Genomic DNA, 25,244 nt, shown 5'->3' on the forward strand with positions numbered 1-25,244 from the left:
ACTTGGATAAAAATATTTGAATGTGCAGTGTCTGGTTTTGTATTTGCTTGTATTTATCTGAGCTTTCCCTTGTGCACGTGAGCTTTCATTCTGAAGGAGGTCATCCTTTAGGAGTTTTTAAACCCCCAAAAGCCCTCACCTTGGGAAAGCTTCATGTCTGAGGCCAGAGACTCTTGCTCAGGGAATTAGTAGTAGGACCCGGGCATCTGATCTGCAGGTGTCAAGTCTAGTTCAATTCATGTTGTAGGGAATTTAAACAGTTATACACCATCACCATTCCAGGGGCCAGGTGGAGAGAGGTGGCGGTTGCTTTCCATTTGCCAGCGCCCCTCAGTTACAGAAATAATGGAATATTCACTTAGTGTTGATCATCATTCTAAAAAAAAATCCAAACTTTTTGCTGATAAGTCCTTATTTTTATAATGGATTCACAGTAGGCTTTAACTAAATAGCAAAGTCCTCTGGGACTCCTAAATTATGACATGTTTAACAAAATTTGATTTCCAAGCAGTTGTTTATGACAACTATTGCATAGCGTGCAGGACACCAGCCAGGATGAGGGCAGTGGTGGATACTGGCTCACTGGGGTGGTGAATTAACTCATGTTGTGATGACCACTTCCTCAACAAAGATGCTTGGGAGAAGACCAGAGAGGCTGGGGCCAGGTCTTACTCAAGGGAAGTTTATTTGACCATCACTTTTGTGTTGAAAGGACTTTACATTTCTGGATTTAGAATCCAGTATCAACCCAGCAACTTCAGTGACAAAACCATCTGTCTATCTGATGGGGCCATAACTGTTTGTGCAAAGATGTGGCCAGGGGTCTTTTTCATTCTCCCTTATTAGTTAATACTGCACTTTGTAACCAGAAGGGAAGTTTTTCTGGTTAGCAAAATGCACAATCACTAGATATGTATGACAAAGTCTGAGTGTGACTTCCTGCACAAACTAGGTGGTGGGCTCTATTGAGACATTGCAAACATGTGAATGAATGAATTACACTACCAGCAACCATCTGCCCAAGTACATTTACGTATATTCATAAGATGTATGCAGTGAAACCTCTTTTCATTGTAACATCAGTAACAATGTTAGAGTCTATGAGGGGCATAGTGTACCTGGCATCCAAGTTATTTTGTTCTCTTTTGGGTCCCCCATTCCAATTAATTGTAAAACATTTTACATGTTACATTTTTTATACTGTAAAACTCGGAAAATAAAATGAAATCCCAAATTACATTTTGTTACTTTTTTTTCATGTGATTACTTCAATCTAAAAAGTTTTATTTTATTTATTTTTTTATTGAGGTATAGTTGATGTACAATGTTGTGTTAGTTTCAGGTATACAGCAAAGTGATTCAGTTATACATGTATATATTTTTTTCAGGTTATTTTCCCTTATATGTTAGTACGTAATACTGAGTATAGTGCCCTGTGCTATATAGTAGGTCCTTGTTGGCTATCTATATATTTCATATATAGTAGTGTATATATGTTAATCCCAAACTCCTAATTTATCCCTCCCCCCTTCCCCTTTGGTAATCATAAGTGTTTTCTACTTTTTAAGGAACATTTTCACTCTTGAATAATTTTGATACCCTCTTAAATATAACCTGTCAAGTTTCTCTGAAAACCAAGATAATTGTAATGATAGATTGAACAGGAAAGTGGAATTGCCATTGTAAGAAAAACTACAGGTTGCAATCATTTTATGGTCAAGAGAATGTTTTAAATGAATAGATTACTGAAAATTCAATTCTTAGGCTCTAAAACTTGGAGGTGAAACAGGCCTTCTGAGTAAATCAGCAAGTGAAAAAAGATCTTTGAGTCAAGTAAGGAGGAAAGAAAATGTCAGACCCTGGAACTGTGAGGAGGGTGAATGAATGTTGGATTGTTTTTGCAAATGGCTTGCTAATTAAATTTAAATTATTGACTTATTTTCGATAGGTCTCTTTAAAGGGAACTTGATTATTTGACAAAGAAATATTGGAGCTTGCCTTCTGCTACTCTCAGCTATCCTTACTGAATGCTGGTAGCACACAGTCAGATTCTTACCTGTTGCATGGATAAAGATCAGAGAAAGTAATTGATTTGATGATATTCATTGTATAGATTATTGACAAACTCTATTTCTCTGGGCCAAGATGGGCACAATTTACACCTGCACAAGCAAAACCTACTAGAGAAAAGATTAAAAGTGTATGCAAACATAAACCAAAGACTTCTCTTTTTCATTCATTACCCATAATACAGATATAGAATTTTGGAAGAGGTTCGAGAATGTCAGATGATAAACTGAGATTATGGAAGTGGAGTGAGGGGTATCAGGATGGCATCAGCTACAGCCACTGCCTGCTTGCCCAGTGCCAGAGACAAGACCCACCAGTAGTAGTGTGGGAATGGGCAGTATCTCTGCACAAGAGAGACTTGGTAATTCCCTATTGGTGTCATGCAGCATCTTCTAGTTATGCAGGCTGATGCTGACGTGGAAAATCAAAACTGTATTTGCCTTCTGGATGTGTTCTCTGTATTTACATCTGAACGTGTTTCTGCAGTTCTGAGAATTCATAATGTCTCAGACAAAATGATGATGCATATGTAGAACAGACACGGGGGCTTTAAACATGTTTCCTTGCTCAACTCTCCCATCTTACCCACTCAGTTTTGCCTTCTGTGATCCACATGTGGTAACGAGGTTTATGGGTCCATTGACTGAATATTGGAATGAGTGAATGAATGAATGAGAACGTGGCAGCACACTCAATGCTAAAACTACTGGGTGTTACCTAATCATCTGTGACTAGGGTGATCATTAAGAATACTGGTCATCACTGCTCCAAAGAGTTCTGATCAATGAAATACCAGGTTAATTTGAAAAAGGTCCTTAATTCACCTTGCAACCATTTGGGTCTGCAGGTGCATTAAAATAAATGCATGGACACTTAGGTGGCTGTGGTCATTCCATGCCCAGAGAATGGGGCCTGGGACCTCTGCTATCATCCCCATGCTGCTTTGCTTCCCATCATGATGGCTATATTGCTGGGGGATTTTGCTAACCTGAGGAAAGAGAACATCCCCCATTGGAAACCTTCTTATTGAGCCAAGGAGACAGTCTTCCTATTTCTTCAGCAATTGGCTATCCTCAGCAAACCTGAACAGATGACACTGTGTTGCCAAAAACTTCTTGGGATAAGATAGACTTTCGAGTATCAATAGCACATTTTAATGGTGCTAATAGTTGTTAAATTAGCTTTACATTGGGGTTTAGAGAATATTTAGTCAAACAAGATTAAGTACCAAGATCACTGAGACTGGTTCAAGATGGCAGAGTAGAAGGATGTGCTCTCACTCTCTTGCAAGGACACCAGAATCACAACTAACTGCTGAACAATCATCGACAGGAGGACACTGGAACTCACCAAAATGATACCCCACATCCAAAGACAAAGGAGAAGCCACAGTGAGATGGTATGAGGGGTGCAATCACAATAAAATCAAATCGCATAACTGCTGGGTGGGTGACTCACAACCTGGAGAACACTTATACCACAGAAGTCCACCCACTGGAGTGAAGGTTCGGAGCCCCACGTCAGTCTTCCCAATCTGGGGGTCTGGCAATGGGAGGAGGAATTCCTAGAGAATCAGACTTTGAAAGCTAGTGGGATTTGTTTGCAGGACTTTGACAGGACTGGGGGAAACAGACACTCCACTATTGGAGGGCACACACAAAGTAGTGTGCACATCAGAACCCAGGGGGAAAGAGCAGTGACCCCATAGGAGACTAAACCAGACCTACGTGCTATTGTTGGAGGGTCTCCTGCAGAAGTGGGGGGTGGCTGTGTCTCACTGTGAGGTCAAGGACACTGGCAGCAGAAGTTCTGGGAAGTACTCCTTGGCATGAGCCCTCCCAGAGTACGCCATTAGCCTCACCAAAGAGCCAGGTAGGCTCCAGTGCTGGGTCGCCTCAGGGCAAACAACCAACAGGGAGGGAACCCAGCCCCACCCGTCAGCAGACAAGCAGATTAAAGTTTTACTGAGCTCTGCCCACCAAAGCAACAGCCAGCACTACCCACCACCAGTCCCTCCCATCAGGAAACTTGCACAAGCATCTTAGATAACCTCATCCACCAGGGGGCAGACAGCAGAAACAAGAAGAACTACAATCCTGCAGCCTGTGAAACGAAAACCACATTCACAGAAAGACAGACAAAATGAAAAGGCAGACAACTATGTACCAGATGAAGGAACAAGATAAAACCCCAGAAAAACAACTAAATGAAGTGGAGATAGGCAATCTTCCAGAAAAAAAATTCAGAATGATGATAGTGAAGATGATCCAGGACCTCGGAAAAAGAATGGAGGCAAAGATTGAGAAGATGCAAGAAATGTTTAACAAAGATCTAGAAGAATTAAAGAACAAACAAACAGAGATGAACAACACAATAACTGAAATGAAAACTACACCAGAAGGAATCAATAGCAGAATATCTGACGCAGAACAACGGATAAGTGACCTAGAAGACAGAATGGTGGGATTCACTGCTGTGGAACACAATAAAGAAAAAAGAATGAAAAGAAATGAAGACAGCCTAAGAGACCTCTGGGACAACATTAAACACAACAACATTCACATTATATGGGTCCCAGAAGGAGAAGAGAGAGAGAAAGCACCCGAGAAAATATTTGAAGAGACTATAGTCGAAAACTTCCTTAACATGGGAAAGGAAATAGTCACCCAAGTCCAGGAAGTGCAGAGTCCTATACAGGATAAACCCAAGGAGAAACACGCTGAGACACATAGTAATCAAATTGGCAAAAATTAAAGACAAAGACAAATTATTGAAAGCAGCAACAGAAAAACAACAAATAACATACAAGGGAACTCCCATAAGGTTAACAGCTGATTTCTCAGCAGAAACGCTACAAGCCAGAAGGGAGTGGCATGAAATACTTAAAGTGATGAAAGGGAAGAACCTACAACCAAGATTACTCTGTCCAGCAAGGATCTCATTCAGATTCTATGGAGAAATCAAAAGCTTTACAGACAAGCAAAAGCTAAGAGAATTCAGCACCACCAAACCAGCTCTACAACAAATGCTAAAGGAACTTCTCTAAGTGGGAAATACAAGAGAAGAAAAGGACCTACAAAAACAAACCCAAAACAATTTAGAAAATGGTCATAGGAACATACATATCGATAATTACCTTAAATGTGAATGGATTAAATGCTCCAACCAAAAGACACAGGCTTGCTGAATGGATACAAAAACAAGACTCATATATATGCTGTCTACAAGAGACCTACTTCAGACCTAGGGAAACATTCAGAATGAAAGTGAGGGGATGGAAAAAGATATTCCATGCAAATGGAAATCAAAAGAAAGCTGGAGTAGCAATACTCATATCAGATAAAATAGACTTTAAAATAAAGACTATTACAAGAGACAAGGAAGGACACTACATAATGATCAAGGGATCAATCCAAGACGAAGATATAACAATTATAAATATATATGCACCCAACATAGGAGCACCTCAATACATAAGGCAAATGCTAACATGTATAAAAGAAGGAATCAACAGTAACTCAATAATAGTGGGGGAGTTTAACGCCTCACTTACACCAATAGACAGATCATTCAGACAGAAAATTAATAAGGAAACACAGGCTTTAAATGACACAATAGACCAGATAGATTTGATTGATATTTATAGGACATTCCATCCAAAAACTGCAGATTACACTTTCTTCGAAGTGCGCGTGGAACATTCTCCAGGATAGATCACATCTTGGGTCACAAATCAAGCTTCAGTAAAATTAAGAAAATTGAAATCATATCAAGCATCTTTTCTGACCACAACGCTATGAGATTAGAAATCATTTACAGGGAAAAAATATAAAAAACACAAACACATGGAGGCTAAACAATACGTTACTAAATAACCAAGAGATCACTGAAGAAATCAAAGAGGAAATCAAAAAATACCTAGAGGCAAATGACAATGAAAACACGACGATCCAAAACCTATGGGATGCAGCAAAAGCAGCTCTAAGAGGGAAGTTTAGAGCTATACAAGCCTACCTCAAGAAACAAGAAAAATCTCAAATAAACAATCTAACCTTACACCTGAAGGAACTAGAGAAAGAAAAACAAACAAACCCAAAGTTAACAGAATGAAAGAAATCATAAAGATCAGAGCACAGATAAATGAAATAGAAACAAAGAAAACAATAGCAAAGATCAATAAAACTAAAAGCTGGTTCTTTGAGAAGATAAACAAAATTGATAAACCATTAGCCAGACTCATCAAGAAAAAGAGGGAGAGGACTCAAATCAATAAAATTAGAAATGAAAAGGAGAAGTTACAATGGACACTGCAGAAATACAAAGCATCCTAAGAGACTACCACAAGCAACTCTATGCCAATAAACTGGACAACTTGGAAAAAATGGAAAAATTCTTAGAAAGGTATAAACTTCCAAGACTGAACCAAGAAGAAATAGAAAATATGAACAGACCAATCACAAGTAATGAAATTGAAACTGTGATTAAACATCTTCCAACAAACAAAAGTCCAAGACCAGATGGCTTCACAGGTGAATTCTATCAACATTTAGAGAAGAGCTAGCACCCATCCTTCTCAAACTCTTCCAAAAAATTGCAGAGGAAGGAACACTCCCAAGCACGTTCTATGAGGCCACCATCACCCTGATAGCAAAAGCAGACAAAGATACTACAAAAAAAGAAAATTAAAGACCAATATCACTGATGAATTTAGATGCAAAAATCCTCAACAGAATAGTAGCAAACAGAATCCAACAACACATTAAAAGGATCATACACCATGATCAAGTGGGATTTATCCCAGGGATGCAAGCATTCTTCCATATATGCAAATCAATCAATGTGATACACCATATTAACAAACTGAAGAATAAAAACCATATGATCATCTCAATAGATGCAGAAAAAGCATTTGACAAAATTCAACACCTATTTATGATAAAAACTCTCCAGAAAGTGGACATAGAGGGAACCTACTTCAACATAATAAAGGCCATATACAACAAACCAACAGCAAACATCATTCTAAATGGTGAAAAACTGAAAGCATTTCCTCTAAGATCAGGAGGAAGACAAGGATGTCCACTCTCACCACTATTATTCAACATAGTTTTGGAAGTCCTAGGCACGGCAATCAGAGAAGGAAAAGAAATAAAAGGAATACAAATTGGAAAAGAAGAAGTAAAACTGTCACTGCTTGCAGATGACATGATACTATACATAGAGGATCCCAAAGATGCCACCAGAAAACTACTAGAGCTAATCAATGAATTTGGTAAAGTTGCAGGATACAAAATTAATGCACAGAAATCTCTTGCATTCCTATACACTAATGATGAAAAATCTGAAGGAGCAATTAAGGAAACACTCCCATTTTCCATTGCAACAAAAAGAATAAAATACCTAGGAATAAACCTTCCTAGGGAGACAAAAGACCTGTATGCAGAAAACTATAAGACACTGTTGAAAGAAGTTAAAGATGATACCAACAGATGGAGAGATATACCATGTTCTTGGATTGGAAGAATCAATATTGTGAAAATGACTATACTACCCAAAGCAATCTACAGATTCAGTGCAATCCCTATCAAATTACCAATGGCATTTTTTTACAGAACTAGAACAAAAAATCTTAAAATTTGTATGGAGACAACAAAAGACCCCAAATCGCCAAAGCAGTCTTGAGGGAAAAAAAATAGAGCTGGAGGAATCAGACTCCCTGACTTCAGACAATACTACAAAGCTACAGTAATCAAGACAATATGGTACTGGCACAAAAACAGAAATATAGATCAATGGAATAGGACAGAAAGCCCAGAGATAAACCCAAGCACCTATGGTCAACTAATCTATGACAAAGAAGGCAAGGATATAAAACAGAGAAAAGACAGTCTCTTCAATAAGTGGTGCTGGGAAAACTGGACAGCTACATGTAAAAGAATGAAATTAGAACACTCCCGAACACCATACACAAAAATAAACTCAAAATGGATTCAAGACCTAAATGTAAGACTAGACACTATAAAACTCTTAGAGGAAAACATAGGAAGAACACTGTTTGAGATAAATCACAGCAAGATCTTTTTTGATCCACCTCCTAGAGTAATGGAAATAAAAACAAAAATAAACAAATGGGACCTAATGAAACTTAAAAGGTTTTGCAAAACAAAGGAAACTACAAACAAGATGAAAAGACAACCCTCAGAATGGGGGAAGATATTTGCAAATGAATCAACAGACAAAGGATTAATCTCCAAAATATAGAAGCAGCTCATGCAGCTCATTATTAAAAAAACAAGCAACCCAATAAAAAAATGGGCAGAAGACCTAAATAGACATTTCTCCAAAGAGGACATACAGATGGCCAAGAAGCACATGAAAAGCTGCTCAACATCACTAATTACTAGAGAAATGCAAAATCAAAACTACAGTGAGGTATCACCTCACACCAGTTAGAATGGGCATCATCAGAAAATCTACAAACAATAAATGCTGGAGAGGGTGTGGAGAAAAGGGAATCCTCTTGCACTGTTGGTGGGAATGTAAATTGATACAGCCACTATGGAGAACAGTATGGAGGTCCCTTAAAGAACTAAAAGTAGAATTACCATATGACCCAGCAGTCCCACTACTGGGCATATACCCAGAGAAAACCATAATTCAAGAAGACACATGCACCCCAATGTTCATTGCAGCACTATTTACAATAGCCAGGTCATGGAAGCAACCTAAATGCCCATCGACAGATGAATGGCTAAAGAAGATGTGGTACATATATACAATGGAATATTACTCAGCCACAAAAAGGAATGAAACTGGGTCATTTGTAGAGACGTGGATGAACTAGAGACTGTCATACAGAGTGAAGTATGTCAGAAAGAGAAAAACAAATATCGCATATTAACACATATATATGGAACCTAGAAAAATGGTACAGATGAACCGGTTTTCAGGGCAGAAATTGAGACACAGATGTAGAGAACAAACCTATGGACACCAAGGAGGGGAAATTGGTAGGGGGTGGGGCGGGGGGTTGTGATGAATTGGGAGATTGGGATTGACATGTATACACTGATGTATATAAAATGGATGACTAATAAGAACCTGCTGTATTAAAAAAAAAAATTAAAAAAAAAAAAGATTAAGTACCAATCCGGGTTTAGACACTGAGGATAGAACAGAATCAGCCAAAGTCTTTTCCCTAAGGTTGCTTTCAGACTAATGGCCGGGGGGTGGGGGTGGGGAGACACACACTTAATAGTACAATACATTGCAGGTTCTCTAAGAGGCCTCCACGGGGTGCAGCGAGGCCTCAGCAGAGGAGGTGGTCCATTTGCCTGGGGCGTGACTGGAAGTGTCACAGAGTGTATCTCTATAGGAGTTTGCCAGGCAGGCACAGATGGGGAAGGACAGGCTTTCCAGTAGATGGAACAGCATGAGCCAAGGCTTGGAGGTGTTAAACAGCCAGGCAGCTTCGGCCAAGTTCAGGTTCTAAGAGTAGAGGGGCAAAGGGGCAGTTGGTTGGGAGGTGTCATGAGACATGAGGATGGTAAGGTAGATGAGAGACACTTCACATAGACTGCTGGTGTCCTGTAAAGGAAATCAGTTTTTACCCCATGACAAAGCTGGTCCTGACCCCTTAGCTCGCTGGCAGTGGTACTCACCCCACTTCTGCTTAAATAACAACTGGGTGCTATAATCCAGATGAGGCATTTGGACGCCATCATTCCAAGATGGTGGTCCACATTTGCAGCATGGATCACCCCAGCTAGGCCAGTGCTCTTCTCAGCCCTGAGCCCAGATATCCCCAGCATCAACACTACTCAGGCTTCGCTTTCCTCTTGTGGAGGAGAGACTCTTCAAGGACTTCTAGTTTTACAAGCCCTACTTCATTGTTCCTCCCCAGCCTCATACCCCACGGTCTAGACTCTACGTCTGGCCGTCAGAAAACTGTCCATTCATTACTTGCTCTTTGGTCTCATAATCTTTAAAAACAACAACAACAACAAATTTTAAGCACCTATTGGGAATAGAGAACCACTGAAGAATTTTAAGCATGTGTGTGACATGATCGGTTTTTCATTTTCAAAAGATCGTTTGATTTCAGTGTGCAGGGCTGGAGATGGAAGTACAGTCAGAAACTTGTGGTCACACAGCTGAGAGATTGTAAAGCCTCAATTACACAGTAAGAGCAAGTGAAGAAAAGAGGACTGGACTTGCTCCCTATTGGATGCGGAAGTGGGAGACAACAAAATGACTCTAAGGTTTCTGGCTGGGACATTGTCAGAGGGGGATGCCTCTTCCCTACTCCTCTGCTTCTGTGAAGGACTTTCCCCAAAATATTGCTGGCCTTTTGTCCAGTCCTTGTTCCCGTCCTGAGATGGAGTAAGTTACCTGGTTAATAGGCGGTAGCCATTTCTCCATGTTTCTTAGAGTGAAGTGCTTAAGGTGCAGTTAGTGTGAGGGGTCCACTCCTTTTCTCCTGCCTCTCCATCCTTGAGCGCTGAGAGCACTGGTCCTCTCTGCACACCTGGATGACCTGCACTTGAAGGCTGGAAACTGGCAAGCCCATTCTCCTAATCTCTAGTCTCCAAATTACTGCTTCTCTGTAATCAGGGTGATATTTTGGACTGCTGACTTTTGGAGCTAATTTTCCAGTTGGTTCAGATCTCAGTCAGGAAAAGAGAGCTATCAATACATTTTAAGGGCAGCCCCCCCTTAAAGCCCCAAAGCTGTGTTGGTCTAAGGTGCCTATGGGACATCCAAGTGATGCTGTCCAGGGGAGATGGCTGGAGAGAGGGGCTTGGAACTCAGGAGAGGCCTGGCTAGAGACAGAGAGAGTTGGAAGCCGTAGGCTGGATGAGATGACTGGGGGGAGTGGCAAAAGCAGTGGTCAGTGCTGACTTGCATCCATCCCCAGTGACTCTTGTTAAAAAGGAGAGGGTCAGGCTTCCCTGGTGGCACAGTGGTTGAGAGTCTGCCTGCCGATGCAGGGCACGCGGGTTCGTGCCCCGGTCCGGGGCGATCCCACATGCCACGGAGCGGCTGGGCCGGTGAGCCATGGCCGCTGAGCCTGCGCGTCCGGAGCCTGTGCTCTGCAACGGGAGAGGCCACAACAGTGAGAGGCCCGCATACCGCAAAAAAAAAAAAAAAAACATGGAGAGGGTCAGGCCCCAACTCTGGAGACGTATATCAGTAAGTCTGGGCTAGTGACAAGAGTCTGTGTTTTCTAAAATAAGCTCAGACATGATTCTGACGCTCACTGAGCAGGGTTGAGGAGCCATGGTGAGAGTGGGAAGTTCGAAGACAGGCCAAAGGACCCACTCAAGGGATGTGTGTGTCTGGGTGTAGCAGGGATTATTGATCAACAGCTATTCGATAATGACCTGTGACTGGTGACATCATTAACAGAAAGGGCTTCCTGGGCAATACAAACTAGGGCCTGGACAGTACACAACCTTGTTACAGAAGAGACAAGCTCATTTCAACTATGAGATGATGTTCTAAAGAAATATATTTAAATGATTGTGCATTCTTGATAACACAATGATTTTTTGTTTTATTTTGTTTTCTAGCAGGATGGCCAGATCTCACAGTTCTAATTAGCCTACATTTCTAGTACTGTGTAATTGATTACTTGCCTCCAGAATGAAAGGGGAAAGGGCATCTTGGCTTAAGCAGTGAAAAGGGTTACGAGAAATTCACTTGAGTCCATCTTGGGACACCATCTGAAGAAAAGAAATGGAATCCTTTGATTGCTTAATTTAAGGAATTAAATATAGTTTAAATCCTTGATTTAACTATAAAAATGGGGTTACATTTACACTCCTTTAAAGTATTTGTGTGACCCTGGGAAAATTACTCGAGGCCTCTGTGCCTCATTCAGTTTCCTCATCTGTAAAATGGGGAAAATAACAAAACTCATCTCATAAGATCTTTGTAAGGATTAAACGAGACAATACATGTGAAGCATATAGCATAGTGCTCCGGGCACATACCATTCAATAAATATCAGCTGAAAAAGTTTTAGACCAATAACTAAACAGCACTACTACTTACAGATAGTACTAGTTTAACACTCAGTGCTTCTAGCACAGGAGCAACATAGCATGTTAAACTTAATGCATATTACTCAGGCCTGTAAGAACCAGGGAATTTTCCTGGGCTGGGAAATAGACCACTTTCATGACAGAGCACATTCCTTGGCTATTTGAAAGGTTAGCTTCAAAGATCACTTTGAAAACTCACCTCCCCAGGAACTTATTTGGGCCTGTCTGGATGGCAACATAGCCCAGCTTGGGAAGTGTCTGCCTTGTTTTGTGAGGCGAAGGGATAAAAATAAGGAGGCCTTGGAAGCACTGTGATCCAACAGTGCTGATCAAACAATTATTCACCCATCAGTTCAACAAATGAGTATCTACTTCATGCTGAGCAAAGTGCTAGGTGTTGGGGATACAACAGTAAATAAATTCCTTGTCTCCAAGGAGCCTGTGTTTTAGTGAAAAGACAGACATACAAATATGTGCTACCATTTAAATGATGAGTGCCAGGATTTGGGGTATGCACAAAATGCCATGGGAGCAGAGGGGAAGGGGACCCCTTCAGACCACCCAGGCAATTGGACAGATGGTGATATTAATCATTTGAACTGGGGCTCCAAGAAGAGGAGAAGGAGAAGTTTAGGGGAGAAGGTAATGAGTTTGGCTTTTGTGATATTGTCTGAAGCACTTGTGCAACATCCAAACCAAGATGTCCAGAAGCAGTTGAATGAGTGAGTCTAAAGCTAAGGAGAGAGGTCAAGGTTAGAGACCCAGACTTGGAAGTTATTAGCTGATGGACATGGATGATAAACTGTCTTGGAAGAATGTTAGAGCTGAGTCATACTGTGGAAGAGTAACATTTAACGGGCAGGCAGAGGAAGAGGGGCCGGAAAGGAAAACGAAGAAAGAATAGAGAGGAAGAACAGGAGTCCAGAGAGAATGAGCAGAAACAAAAAATCAGGAGAGGATGTTCAAGATAGTCTCAGTATTTTCAAAATATAACTTTAATGACAGAGTTAGGTAGCTACTATTCCATAAAGGATTGCCCTATTTTCAAAGAATTTGCAGTGTCTTACACGTGTGTTAAAAGATTGAGAAAATAAATTAGAACATTATAATGCACACTTAACACTAAAACTACCGAGCACAATATAACTTTTAGATAGTTTGGAAGGCACTGAGGGATTTTTTTCAGTGCCTCAGGGTATCATTATGAACTCTAATTATTATTGTTCTGTTCAACTGTGGGAGCACTGATAGATGGAGAGTTAATTGCCCTCTGGATAAACCAACTTTGAATGGGAAGGCTGCCTAGGAGCAAAAGAGAGGGGGTATCAGGGTCCCAGCTCAGGCTAGGATGCCAGCTGACCCAATCAGAGACCTAAAGCCATCAGAAAGAATGAAAACAAACCCCTGTGTGTCTATGCGAGACACTCACCTAGAGGGAAGTTCAGAGAGCAAATCAACCTCCCATCCCAGTATCCTAATATACTAGAAATGATGGTGACATCTGTACACATGTTTTTCAAGACCTGCCTCTCAATAGCCATCCAAAGGTTTGGATCTGAGTTCATAATGGTCAGACCTACACTTAAAATAAGTTTAATAGAACCACGAGAAGCTGATTTATAAACTTGTTTCCAAGCCTGAGCCTTCCCTAAGAGGGATCTTCTTGGCTTTAGGAGGGATCCTAACTGATGTTGTAGGCATGGGGGCTAAATGGATTGTGTGTCTTCCCCGGGCTCTGGTTCTAAGGTCACACCATGCTTGTGAGTTAGCAAGCTGTGAATTCTGTTACTGCCATAGTCAAAGACAACAAGTAAATTTGAGTCAAGGTGTTAGGGGATTGCTCTCCCCAGACTGCCAGATTCGGGCACTGCCATGGCCACTGATGATCTGGCAAAGAACGAGAGTTTTTTCATGACAATCAAGACCGTCGACATGGGAAAAATTCCCCACTGTTCTTGCTGAGTGGGATTGCTGGATTTAGAAAGGCATTTGCTGAGTTGCACATCTCCTGATGAGAAGGAAGTGGGAAAAGAGATGTTGGAAAAGGGAAAGGAGCTGGCTGGACGTGGGCCAGGGCTGCTTGCTGCTACCTTGTGCTGTCTGCATGGTGGTGGGTAGCTGTGCTTTTGTTTTCATGAAAATCATCTGGAGTTGGGGGCTAGTCATCATCGTCATCACTGTCATCATCATCCTCTTCGTCAGAATTGTCATTGTCATCATCATCATTGTCGTCGTCATCCTCTTCATCCTCTTCATCTTCGTTGTCATCATCCTCAGTGTTTATCTTCCCAGAAAGCACATCCTCAATCCAGTCTTCCAGCTCCTCAGCTGTGGGCAGGTCATCACCATCTGGAATCTCCATCCAGACACTGTCAGCCTGCAGCCAGAGACAGAATGAGTGAGTGAGTGAGTGCACGAAGGATCAGCAAGGCCAGGGGGTTCCAAGCAGCTGTGCTGAGTGGGCTCCAGGTCACTTACACTTATCAGGAATATGTGCACACTGTTAAATGGAAATGCTTAGTTGCAGAATGGTGTGTGTAGTATCCTGTTTGTGCAACATAAAAGGAAAGGTGTATTCCATTGCATATATATATATTTTTTCTATTGTATGTATATATAGCCAGTTAGCAATGTCCTTTTACCCTGTTGGTAGATGTTCAGTCACCTGGGAAATTCTACATTTCTTTATTTTGTAAACTACTTTTAAAATTAATAATAATAATAAATAATAATAATTTAAAATTCTGCTTAAGTTAAAACATTTTAAAACAGAACAGTAGGACACAAGGTGAAAAGCAGAAGTATTTCTGGCTGCCCTAACCCCATCCCTAGTCTCATTGGTGGTAGTTTCATGGCTGTCCTACCAGAAGTTTCATATAGATCCTATATATCATATATATCCATATATTCATGAACACACACACACACACACACACACACACACACACACACACACACAATGGTGATTGCCTCCATGGGCTTCTGGACCACAGCTGCCCCATCACCCATTGAGCAATAACAACTCCTGGTGTGGGTTCCCTTGTGTAAAGAGACCTTGTTGGGCTTTGGAAGAAAATACAGGATAGTTTACTTGTGTGGAAAGTTCTAAATAGTCAGTGAACCAGGTTAGGCTGGCTCCAAAAGCAAGGAAATGTGCCCATGGAAGAGAACCATGGAACAATAGGCTGGGACCGGCTCAGACTAGGACTGGGCCACACTGGCAAGTCTCCTGAGCTTTGGCAAGGCCAAGGGTCCTGCTCATTTCACATGGGGCCAGACTCCTATACGTGATCTCATAGTCTGGGCTGCATGGCAGAAACCAGGGCAGGCTGAGGGTATCCGAGCAAACTTTCATGAGGTATACTCACATCTGTAACATTCACCACTCCAATCTGTGGCTTGAATAGGTCAATCTTGAAAGTCTTTTCCCAATAAGCAACAAGCTGTAGCAACAAAAAATAAAATTAGACAGCAGGCAGAAGGCATTCCCTGTTAAAGCCACTTTTTGTGGCTGGACCCACCTGCCATCCCATCACAGTAATTAGGTCACCATTGGTTAAAGGTCTCCAAAACAGCTGTGGGCACTGAGGAAATTGAAGACTTGGCCCCAGCATTCAGCACTTTAAATAAACATGAAAAAAAAGTCATAACACAAACTGTGAAAGCATGTAATATAAAAGCTTCTACAGCTGTAAGGAAGAATATTACAGAGATAGTCCAAAGCTGATTCCCAAGTTACTTGTGGCTCTTTTACAGTTTATGTGTGGTGAAAGAGCCATTTCCCTCCACCTCTCTTTCAATGTCTCACTTAAAAGTCCCTTACTTTGCACCACTCTGCTCGTGAGATGCCCGGGAAAGCAGTGGTGTGCTGTAAGTGGGCACACGAGTAAGAAGAGGGCTTCTTCATTCAGCCAGACTTGGGTTCCATGAGGACTAATCTCTGACTAGGGCAGGACTAAAAATGTAAGGGGCCATGGGGCTAAGAAAATGGAGATATTCAGTGGTAGAAAGTCTCCCAAACATGGGACTTCCCTGGGGGTCCAGTGGTGAAGAATCCGCCTTCCAATGCAGGGGGCGCAGGTTCAATCCCTGGTCGGGGAACTAAGATCCCACATGCTGCAGGGCAACTGGGCCCTCGTGCCACAACTACTGAGCTCTCACGCCTCAACGAGCGAGCCCACGTGCTGCAAAACTGCAGAGCCCTCGCGCTCTGGAGCCCGCGTGCCACAACTAGAGAGAGAAAAACCTGCACACCACAACTAGAGAGAAACTCGCTAGAGAAGAAGCCCGTGTGCCGCAACTGGAGAGAAGCCCGCACGCCGCAAGGAAAAGATCCCGCATGCCTCAGTGTAGATCCTGTGTGCCGCAACTAAGACCCAACACAGCCAAAAAAAAAAAAAAAGAAAGAAAGGAAGAAAAGTCTCCCAGACAATTATATGGTCTCATGGGGACTGGAAGAGTATATCTACCACTTACAGCTTTAACCTCTCCAGCTGTCATTCTTTTCACCTGTAAGATAGGGATTATAATAGTCTGTACTTCACAGGGTTGTTGAGAGGATTGGACGAGATGATGCATGGAAAGAATTTACCATCGTTCTAGGCAGATAGTATATTAGCTACCCTCACTATCATTACCACTGGGCTCATGTACTGCACAAATTCTGTTTATTCTCTTTAAAACAAAGCATAATCAAGGCTTCCTGGCCATTGATCACTGACCCAGCAAGAGTTTGGGCTTTAAGGACCTGGGAGAACATGCTGAACAAGACAGGCAGGGTCTCTGCCCTCCCTGGGTTTTTTTTTTTTTCTTGGCTGCGAGGCTTGCAGGGTCTTAGTTCCCCCACCAGGGATTGAACCTGTGCACCCTGCAGAGGAAGTGCAGAGCCCTAACCACTGGACTGCCAGGGAATTTCCAGCAGAGGTTGTTCTTAACTGTATGCAAAATGTTCATCTCTGAACATTTATTACTTAGTAACTCAGGTTGCCTCACAGCGATGGTCCCCACCCAGAAAATGAAAGAGGTTATAGCAAGGGGTGGTGTGGTGGGGGTGCTGATGGGGAGCTATGGAGCTGCTGGCAGAAGATTTTCACCCAACACCCTTGAGTGGGCCCTGCAGAAGGACTTCTGGCCTCTAGGGGGTGAGAATAATAAGTCTAACCAGGTCAGGTAGGCACCAGGCCCTAAGTTTTATGTTGCCCCAGGGGCTAAGATCTCCCACAGTGTGTGGGGACAGCCACTGAGCTTCTGCAAGTGCCCCTCCTATTTCACATCCTCCTTCATGCATCCAGGTCTCACACTAAACACAAACATGAGGCTGTGAAGGTGGCCAAGGACGGGGCCCCAGTCTGAGCCACTCACCAGAGGAAAGTCATCTGGGTCGATCCATACAATGCTCAGGTCAGGGTTGTCCGTGTTGTCCCGAGCAACCTGCTTCAGGATCTCCAGGAACTCGTAGCCATCTGAAGCAGGATTCAAGAAGGTTGAGTAAGCCCTGTGCATATATGGCTTCTAATGTGGAGAGCAGAGTGCTGTTTTTCCACAAGTGTTTCTTAGACCATTTGGTGCATACCCTCAATTATAGGATTATTCTATAAAATGAGTCAGATGCCACAAAGTAGCTTATTCAAAGGAAACAATAAACATTTTGAATAAAGAAATTGAAAGTTTCCCAGGGAAGTGTCTGGTTGTAACTGAAAGCTAAGTTCCATTTGCTAAATTGCATATGAAAATTGACCAGCCTTGCATCAGAAAGTGCAACCCCAGAACAGAGAAACTCCTGTCCGGTCCTCAGTACTCTGTGCCATCTCTTAAAACTGATAATTTATTGATACTATCCCTGAGAGTTCCCCATAGCATTTGCTCTATGGAGCAAGAACATTTAGCCTGGATCCTCAGTTTTCTACAAACTGGAGTTCCTATAACCTTCAGACTAAGTGGGCTTCTGACTGACAGTTGGTTTCAAAGCTTTGAGATAGTAAATAGGGTTCCCTCCCCTCGTCACCATTTCCCTGCATGCTCTGCCATCCCTTTATTCAATTCGAAGCATTCATTGCCCCCCAGGGGAGGGATGATTCATAAGAAAAGCAGAGACAAGCCTCAAAAGACCAACTCATAGCTTCAAGAGCACAGACAGCCTAAATCTTGAAGAAATGAGAAAGATGAACTTTATATCATAGACAAAAATTTTGGAAGAATGTTTAGTAAGAGAAAGGATAGCCTAAACCCTCAGCATCCCTGTTCCACTCCCAGCTAGAAGCAAAGAGTTTAGATTCTGGCAAGTCCCTGAGAATAAGCTCTGTGCCTGTGTGTATGTGTTTGTGTGTACATGTGCATGTGCTTGAAAGCAAGCCCATGTGTCCATGTAGAGAAACTCCACAGTTTCAGGGAGTCCCAGAGTATAGGGGATTCATGCTTTGTTTTAAAACTCATGAAAATGGAAAGACCTCAGATTCTCTTGGCGAATCCTCTGGTGCAGGAGCACTAGGGCAGAGAAGAGTGTAAGGAGGCCCCACCGAGTTCTCTGTGGTTTTGAGGAACACGGACAAGGCTAGTGGAGGGGGCAGATCTGAAGATGTCCAGCGGTTGGGATGAAGGGGACCAGTGGTGACCCTGGCATAAAGCTAGAGTCCAGACAGAATGATGGACTTCTCTGCAGATGCCAGCATGGATAGGTGATGATGATAACTCTGACCAGATGCACACTCCACCCATCATACCTGAGAACCAGCAAGACACCAGATCCCGAGGGACGGTAGGTGGGGGAGGGGAGACCATTAATTGTCAGACCCAGTTTCCTCCATCCAGTAGTAAAATTTAGGTTCAGTTCTAGAAAATAAAGTTGTATCTCTTGCATAGATGGATTTGTGGCCTGAAATTTACCTTCTATATAAGCAACTAACTCACCCACTACTTAGAAATTCAGTACGACAACTGCTCTTTCTTTGTAAAAGTTTCCTTCTTTTGATGGGGGCCCCAGCCATTCTAAGCCCCTCTCTGTGGCCTCTGTTGGACACACCTCTCCTCTCTCCAGGCACCCTAGCCTTTGTTTGGCTACCTGGGGCCTCTTGGGAAAGGTTTTTCTCTGCACTTCCTCATACTTAACATATTCTAGGCAAAATGCACACTCTTCTTAGGAGCTCTGCTTTGAGTGGGTGTAGTCTCTTTAACTGTAGCTAAATCACACTAAAGATTCAGACTAGGCCCCCTCAGGTCTTGTTACCTGGAAGGCAGAGCTATCCTGCTAGTATAGAAGAGGGTCGTTATGGCCGGCAGCCCTCTCCAGCAGAGATCCAGGTGACCTAGGTGATTTTTCCATCTATGCTCTGAACTATATGACAAATTTGATTGTAGGACAGACACTTGAGATGGATGGGGCCTTGTGTTTTAGTGCTCATTATCTATTACTGTAGGGGTTGGGGTGGAGATGGGGGTGGAGGTAGGGATATTCTTCTTGCTGCCTGATGTGTGGCCGAGAAAGTCAAGTCCCTCCAGAGTGCCACTGGCTGCTGCTACTTGGACACTATGGATCTTCCTTCTCTGGGTGTGTCGCCATGTCACAGGACAGGGACTATGGTGCCACCTGGGTTATCTGTGGATTTAAGTATCATTATACACAGACTGCAACAGGGGATTTCTCCTCAACAGCTTCAGTGACTGCTTTCAGCAGCCGACAAGAGACAGATGGTAATAAATAAGGTGATGCTGCCAGTACTCTGGAAGAGGAGAATCACATGTGACAAATCAGAAATTCACAAAGAGGATGGCATTCAACCACACAGACCCAAATTCAGGTAGAAAGTAAACGTGAAGTGCAAAAGACTAACTCACATAAAGGGAAGGCAGAAACTGTCTAGGCACAGTGTTGTAGAGGGAGAACATCTGCACGGAAGCCGAACACACAAGATGGCGCTGTGGTTTTCTGACGGAAAAACCCACATAACGGGATTTATGAATAAGAATGTACATACAGGGATCGTTTCTATGTTTTAGAGCAGGTTTGGAGATGAAAAGAGAAAGATTGAAGGAACAAAAACTGGGTCCTGCAAGAAACATCAAATGGATTGGAGTTTTTACATAAACAAGAGAAGTCAAAATCGTGGCTTAATGCCTGTTTTCAAGAATACAAAAAGTTTTTGTGAGGAGGATGCTCTTTGTGTCTATGGAGGAGCAAGGAAAGCTCAAAAAACGTGCCCAGAATAAATTAATAGTTGAGTTGACAAAAGCTGGGGAAGTTTCTTCCGGAGTCAAGGGCAGCTTTTTGGTGCTCAGGATGATGGATTTTATAATGGGCATAATCCTTCTGCATCCCTGAATATTTCCAAGAACAGAACAGAACCTGTTCTTTAGGGAGGGAGCCCAGCATGATGTTCAAACACACGGGCACTTGGGGCAAACAGTCCAAATCCTGGGTCTGCCATTTAGAGTGTGACTTAGGGCAAGTTATTTAATGTCTTGGTTTCTCAATTGTAAAATGCGGATGATAATAATAGTACCTATTTCATAGAATGACTGGTAGTTAAGTGTGTTAGTGTCTCTATGGCACACAGTAAGGTTTAGCCATTATTCTTCTGAAATGCTCTGACATTCTTCTGCTTGAATACAAGGAACCTGGCCACTCATCTGTTCATTCAATGCATATGTCTTAAGTGCAATGATCTGGGCACAAGGGGGCGGTTAGACACAGTCGCGGCCCCGTGTGTCAGAGAAGACATACTCCCAGGCAGTTACGCCAGGAGGTGGTGTATCATGGAGCTATTCCTTCTGGCCCCTGTTGCTGACTCAGTGACTGAAGTCTGCAGGGGTGGCTGTACCAGGCGGTATGACTATGAGAACCTCGCCTCAGTACATGGTTAAAGCACGGTTTAATTACTTTGTTTTAAAGTCATTAAGCTAATCTGGATATTCCTGATCCAAGGCTCACAAGCCCCATACCGTTCCCCCCATTATTCCCCAGCCTTGAATATACACCTGTTGGAATGGATTCTCATTCATCTGGAAAAGCGGAATTAAGGCAGTCACACTGGCCTCACATGGATTCAGTCGCTAACATTTTAAGTTAGAAGTTCAGTTTCCTCTTAGGGACAGTAACTATTTCTTTGTAAAACAGGTGAGCTGGAAAAGGGACACATCCGCTGTGGACCCTCCCTTTTTGACCAGGAAGGCAGGTGTAGGAAGCCACATTTCGCTTTTGTAATTGAATGTGAAGCAGAAGACAGTTCACAGTTGCAATTATATGAATGAATGAATGAGTTTGAAATTAATGACTGTTTCCTTTATCAGTGATATACCCAGCTAATCTGGGTATCTTAAGATTGTGGCCATGTAGCTCTCAAAAGGAATAGCCCATAATTCTTTTCAGAGGTAGGTTAAGAAAAAAGAGGAAATATTATTTTGAAATTTGTAGGCTAGCAGTTATTTCACCATTGAAACTAGAGGACAATTCTCTGCAGTCATTAGTTAGAGAAGCAGCCATTTTCAAAGCCAGAAGGGACTCCCAAACATCCCACAGATTCAGGCAGCTGTATAGCCCCACCCAGAACATTTGTCTGTCTTCTCTCTTGAATGTTTCCAGGGCTAAGTCCCTTGGACCTCCCTAAAGGTCCACTATAGAGTCAATAACCCAGACAGACAAGAGTCGTTTTCTTGCATCCAGCTGAAATCTCCTTTTTTCTCAAGAAGTTCATCTCCCAACTTCTTCCTTTATGAACACAGGACATTGTTCCTTACATGCAGGAAGTCAGCAATCATGTAGCCCAACTTTGATTTTATGAGTATTTCTTGAGCATTTACTGGCTACTGGCTACTGAGTCCTTTTGTATTTAATCTTCACATCTAGTCCTGATGGAGGTTAGGAAGATGTTTTCATCTCCATTTTAAAGAGGATGAAGTTGAGACACAGGGAGAGTACTTGACTTGCCCAGCATCACACGCCAGCAAGTGGCAGAGCTAGGATTCTAACTCAGGTCTTTGGTCTGCAGGTCGAGAGCCGTTTCCACAATCCATCTGTGGTCTCCACATGTCTACCAAAACTGCTGCATCTTCTTGCTCGAATTTGTGCTTGAGATCCCAGTGCCCAGTGTGAAAGCTTCAATGTGAAGGAAGCAAGGGCAGGGGCATGGGGAGACACCCGGGTGGAGAGGAGGGCTGGTGGCCGGCCCCTGCCCTCCCCCGGAGTAGTCAAGGTCCCTTCCCCTCCTTCTAACCTGCCGCTAAGCCACACACTCGCCAGCTACAGCCTGTTTGGTTGGCTGTCTCAGCGATTTCCCTGAGTGCGCCTGGAATCTCAGAGATGGCTCTAACTCAAGAAGAGGGGCCCGGTGCTGTGAAAGCTGTGACTCTGTCCCTGCCACACGGGCCTGGACCCTGAGATCCCACGACCCAGGGTCGAGGGCTCAGGATGGGCCAGGTTTCCCACGGCGAGCCAGAGACCTCTGGGAATCACATCCTGTGGGAGGGGAAACCGGTGATTATGCTCTCCTCCTTCCCAGGCAGAGAGAGCCTGGTGGGAATGAGGCTGCACAAGCCCTGGGGGACCAGTTCCAGGCCAGTCGCAGCCATGTCAGGAGCCAAGGCCTGTCTGGCAGAGACACGTGTGTCTCAGACCAAGCAGTGGCCCCGAAGTAACAGGCCCAAGCCCTCAGCGTGCTGCCCACCAGGCTCTTACACCATCCTCTGGACCCAACTTCGGGGACTGGTGGTGCTCATTCCATAAAGGCACTGAAAGACCCTCCCTGCCGCCACACCATGTGCAGTTATGGGAGTCGGGGTCTCGCCCCTGGAGACAGGCCTAGGCTTGGGAAGCCGGGTTGTTTGGCCCGATCCTGTGGCTATTGCTTCTATAGCAGACGACGCAGATAAGCAGGCATCACGCAGCTTGGAAGTTGTGGCTGGAGTTTGAAGGCCCTGCACGGGTCACTTAACCTCTCTGGGGCTTCCATCTCATCATCTGAAGATGGAGAAAACAGCTCCCTTATTACCTTGGGGGCTCATTGATAATAATGATACCTCTGCGGGCTTCCCTGGTGGCGCAGTGGTTGAGAGTCTGCCTGCCGATGCAGGGGACACGGGTTCGTGCCCCGGTCCGGGAGGATCCCACATGCCGCAGAGCGGCTGGGCCCGTGAGCCATGGCCGCTGAGCCTGCGCATCCGGAGCCTGTGCTCCGCAACGGGAGAGGCCACAACAGTGAGAGGCCCGCGTACCACAAAAAAAATAAATAAATAAAAATGATACCGCTGTTACCATGTGTGGCATTTGCAGAAGAAACTGCAAAGATTTTCTGTCTTTCTTTCCCACTCCATCAACATTTAATTCATTTCAAGTGTTAATGAGAGGGATTCATTTTTTCATCGGCAGGAATGTTCTGAGTGCCCACATGTATTAGACCCAGGGCCAGGTGCTGGGACACGAAGGTGTGGAGGGCAGTCACCTGAGAGGTCCCCTCACACACAGGCCCACTCAGTAAGTGTGGAAGTCTCAGAAAGCTGCGGCATGGCATCTGAAGCTGGGCCCTTTGGGAGCCTAGGGAGGACAAGGTTGGGAGCACCTCCCAGACAAGGCGAGTCACCCAGGCACCTGTTAGGGTGAGACATCCACTTAGAACAGGGGGACATTGTGTGGGCCCCATGGTCCCGAGATGGCACCTGCGACATCAGAACACCCTGACACTCCTTACTACAGCCCTCCTTCTCTGCTGTGTCTCCTAGCTCTCGGGGCCCAGCATTGGTGGAAAAGTCCAGCGGTACAGGTTTGCAATACAGTGGAGCATAGGTGGTAGTTATAGAGCTTGGGCTTGGGGCTGGACTGCCTGGGCTGGAATCCCAGTTCTACCAGTGATTAGTCACATGGCCTGGGGATGCTACTTAACTTCTCCATGCCTTTGTTTCCCTATCTGCATATCGGGGAAGATGATAGTGACAATACCTACTGCATACAATAGGGCAGCTGTGAAGATTAAATGTGCTGATATTTAAGGGCCGGAACTACGTTTAGCATTTAGCAAGAACCAAATTTTAAATTTGACAAATCAAATTTAAATTTGGAAGCTCAGTTAAGCAGTTGCCTATTTGAGGCAACAGGTGTCAAAAACATTTTCCAAGAAACCGAGGCTGTTGAAACTTGGTTGGAACAAGGGCTTGGATTCGGGGCCCCTCACTGGTTGTGTTCCACAGGCGCAGACGGCAGCCGGTTCGCGCATTTCCAGCTTGTTAGTGCTAATATTGCCAGTGCCCTTGGAGGATATCCATCCAGCATGCGCTCACGTAGAAACGCCACTTTATGAACCGTTCCGACTGTTCTAAAGAAGACGTCAGCCTGATGCAGACACATCTGGGGGCGGCGGGGGAGAGTAGTTCATTTTCAAACCTGTCAAACAGTAGCTCTGGCGGCATTCTGAGCGCAGGAGCTGAGAGGAGGCTGTGGAAGAGGAAGCCGGGCCGCACCACAGGGCACTGGGCAAGACCAGAGAGCCGGAAATGTCCTTCCCAGCCAGGCCTGCCTGCAGGGGCAACGGGGATGAGAGCTCACCGCAGAAGAGACCTAGCGATTACGCTCAGGGCCGGAGAGCAGACACTGCAATCCCTGAACACAAGCTCTCGGCTGCGAATGTCAGAACCGCTGTGAGAGTCCTTGGGAGACCCGGGTCACTCAGACCTTTGTTATTGCTGCTGCTGAAAAATCGTAGATTCCAAATTCGGAAACATCAGTGGGGAGGAAGTTTGACTTTTCTTTATTGATCGGGTGCTCAAGCTTCCAGATGGCTCTGCTCGCTCTCCTCACTCCCTCTTCTTTCTCCTGCTCTCTCGGCTCCCTCCGCCCCGATTCCTTGCAGCGGCTTTGCGCATGCCCAGAGCCTGCAGCTGGCTGGGGAGTCCTGGAGACGGTAGTGTGGTCAGATGGACAGTGACCAGAGGAGCCAACCAGAAATCTAAGCTCCTGTGTCCGCTGTGCCTCTAACCGTGTGATCTCAAGCGCGTCGTTGAACTTCTCTGGGTCTTTCAAATGTTGGAGGTGCAGGGGGTGGTAAAGGACAGCAGAGAGGAAGGAGGGCAGGCTAAATGGTCACCCAGACGTCCTCAGGGGTAGAACTCTGAAGGACCGGCAGACACAAGGCAGGGCCTTGTGGTTCA

The 25,244-nt window shown here is 44.0% G+C and overlaps 1 protein-coding gene across 2 annotated transcripts in view; it reads right to left on the bottom strand.

Annotated features, from left to right (window-relative positions):
* Positions 1-14,274: 14,274 nt before the first annotated feature.
* The window catches only part of CASQ2 (calsequestrin 2), a gene marked incomplete at both ends in the record, with an annotated part of 62,434 nt that continues 51,464 nt past the window's right edge, over positions 14,275-25,244 (bottom strand). For both annotated transcript variants that reach the window (XM_079725070.1, XM_079725071.1), the window contains 3 exons: positions 14,275-14,493; positions 15,485-15,559; positions 17,478-17,578. In XM_079725070.1, the coding sequence (XP_079581196.1) occupies positions 14,275-14,493; positions 15,485-15,559; positions 17,478-17,578 (395 nt within the window). The remainder of the gene's footprint in view (positions 14,494-15,484; positions 15,560-17,477; positions 17,579-25,244) is intronic.

This window comes from Hyperoodon ampullatus (assembly GCF_949752795.1).
Source record: "Hyperoodon ampullatus genome assembly, chromosome: 2".
Taxonomy (NCBI): domain Eukaryota; kingdom Metazoa; phylum Chordata; class Mammalia; order Artiodactyla; family Ziphiidae; genus Hyperoodon; species Hyperoodon ampullatus.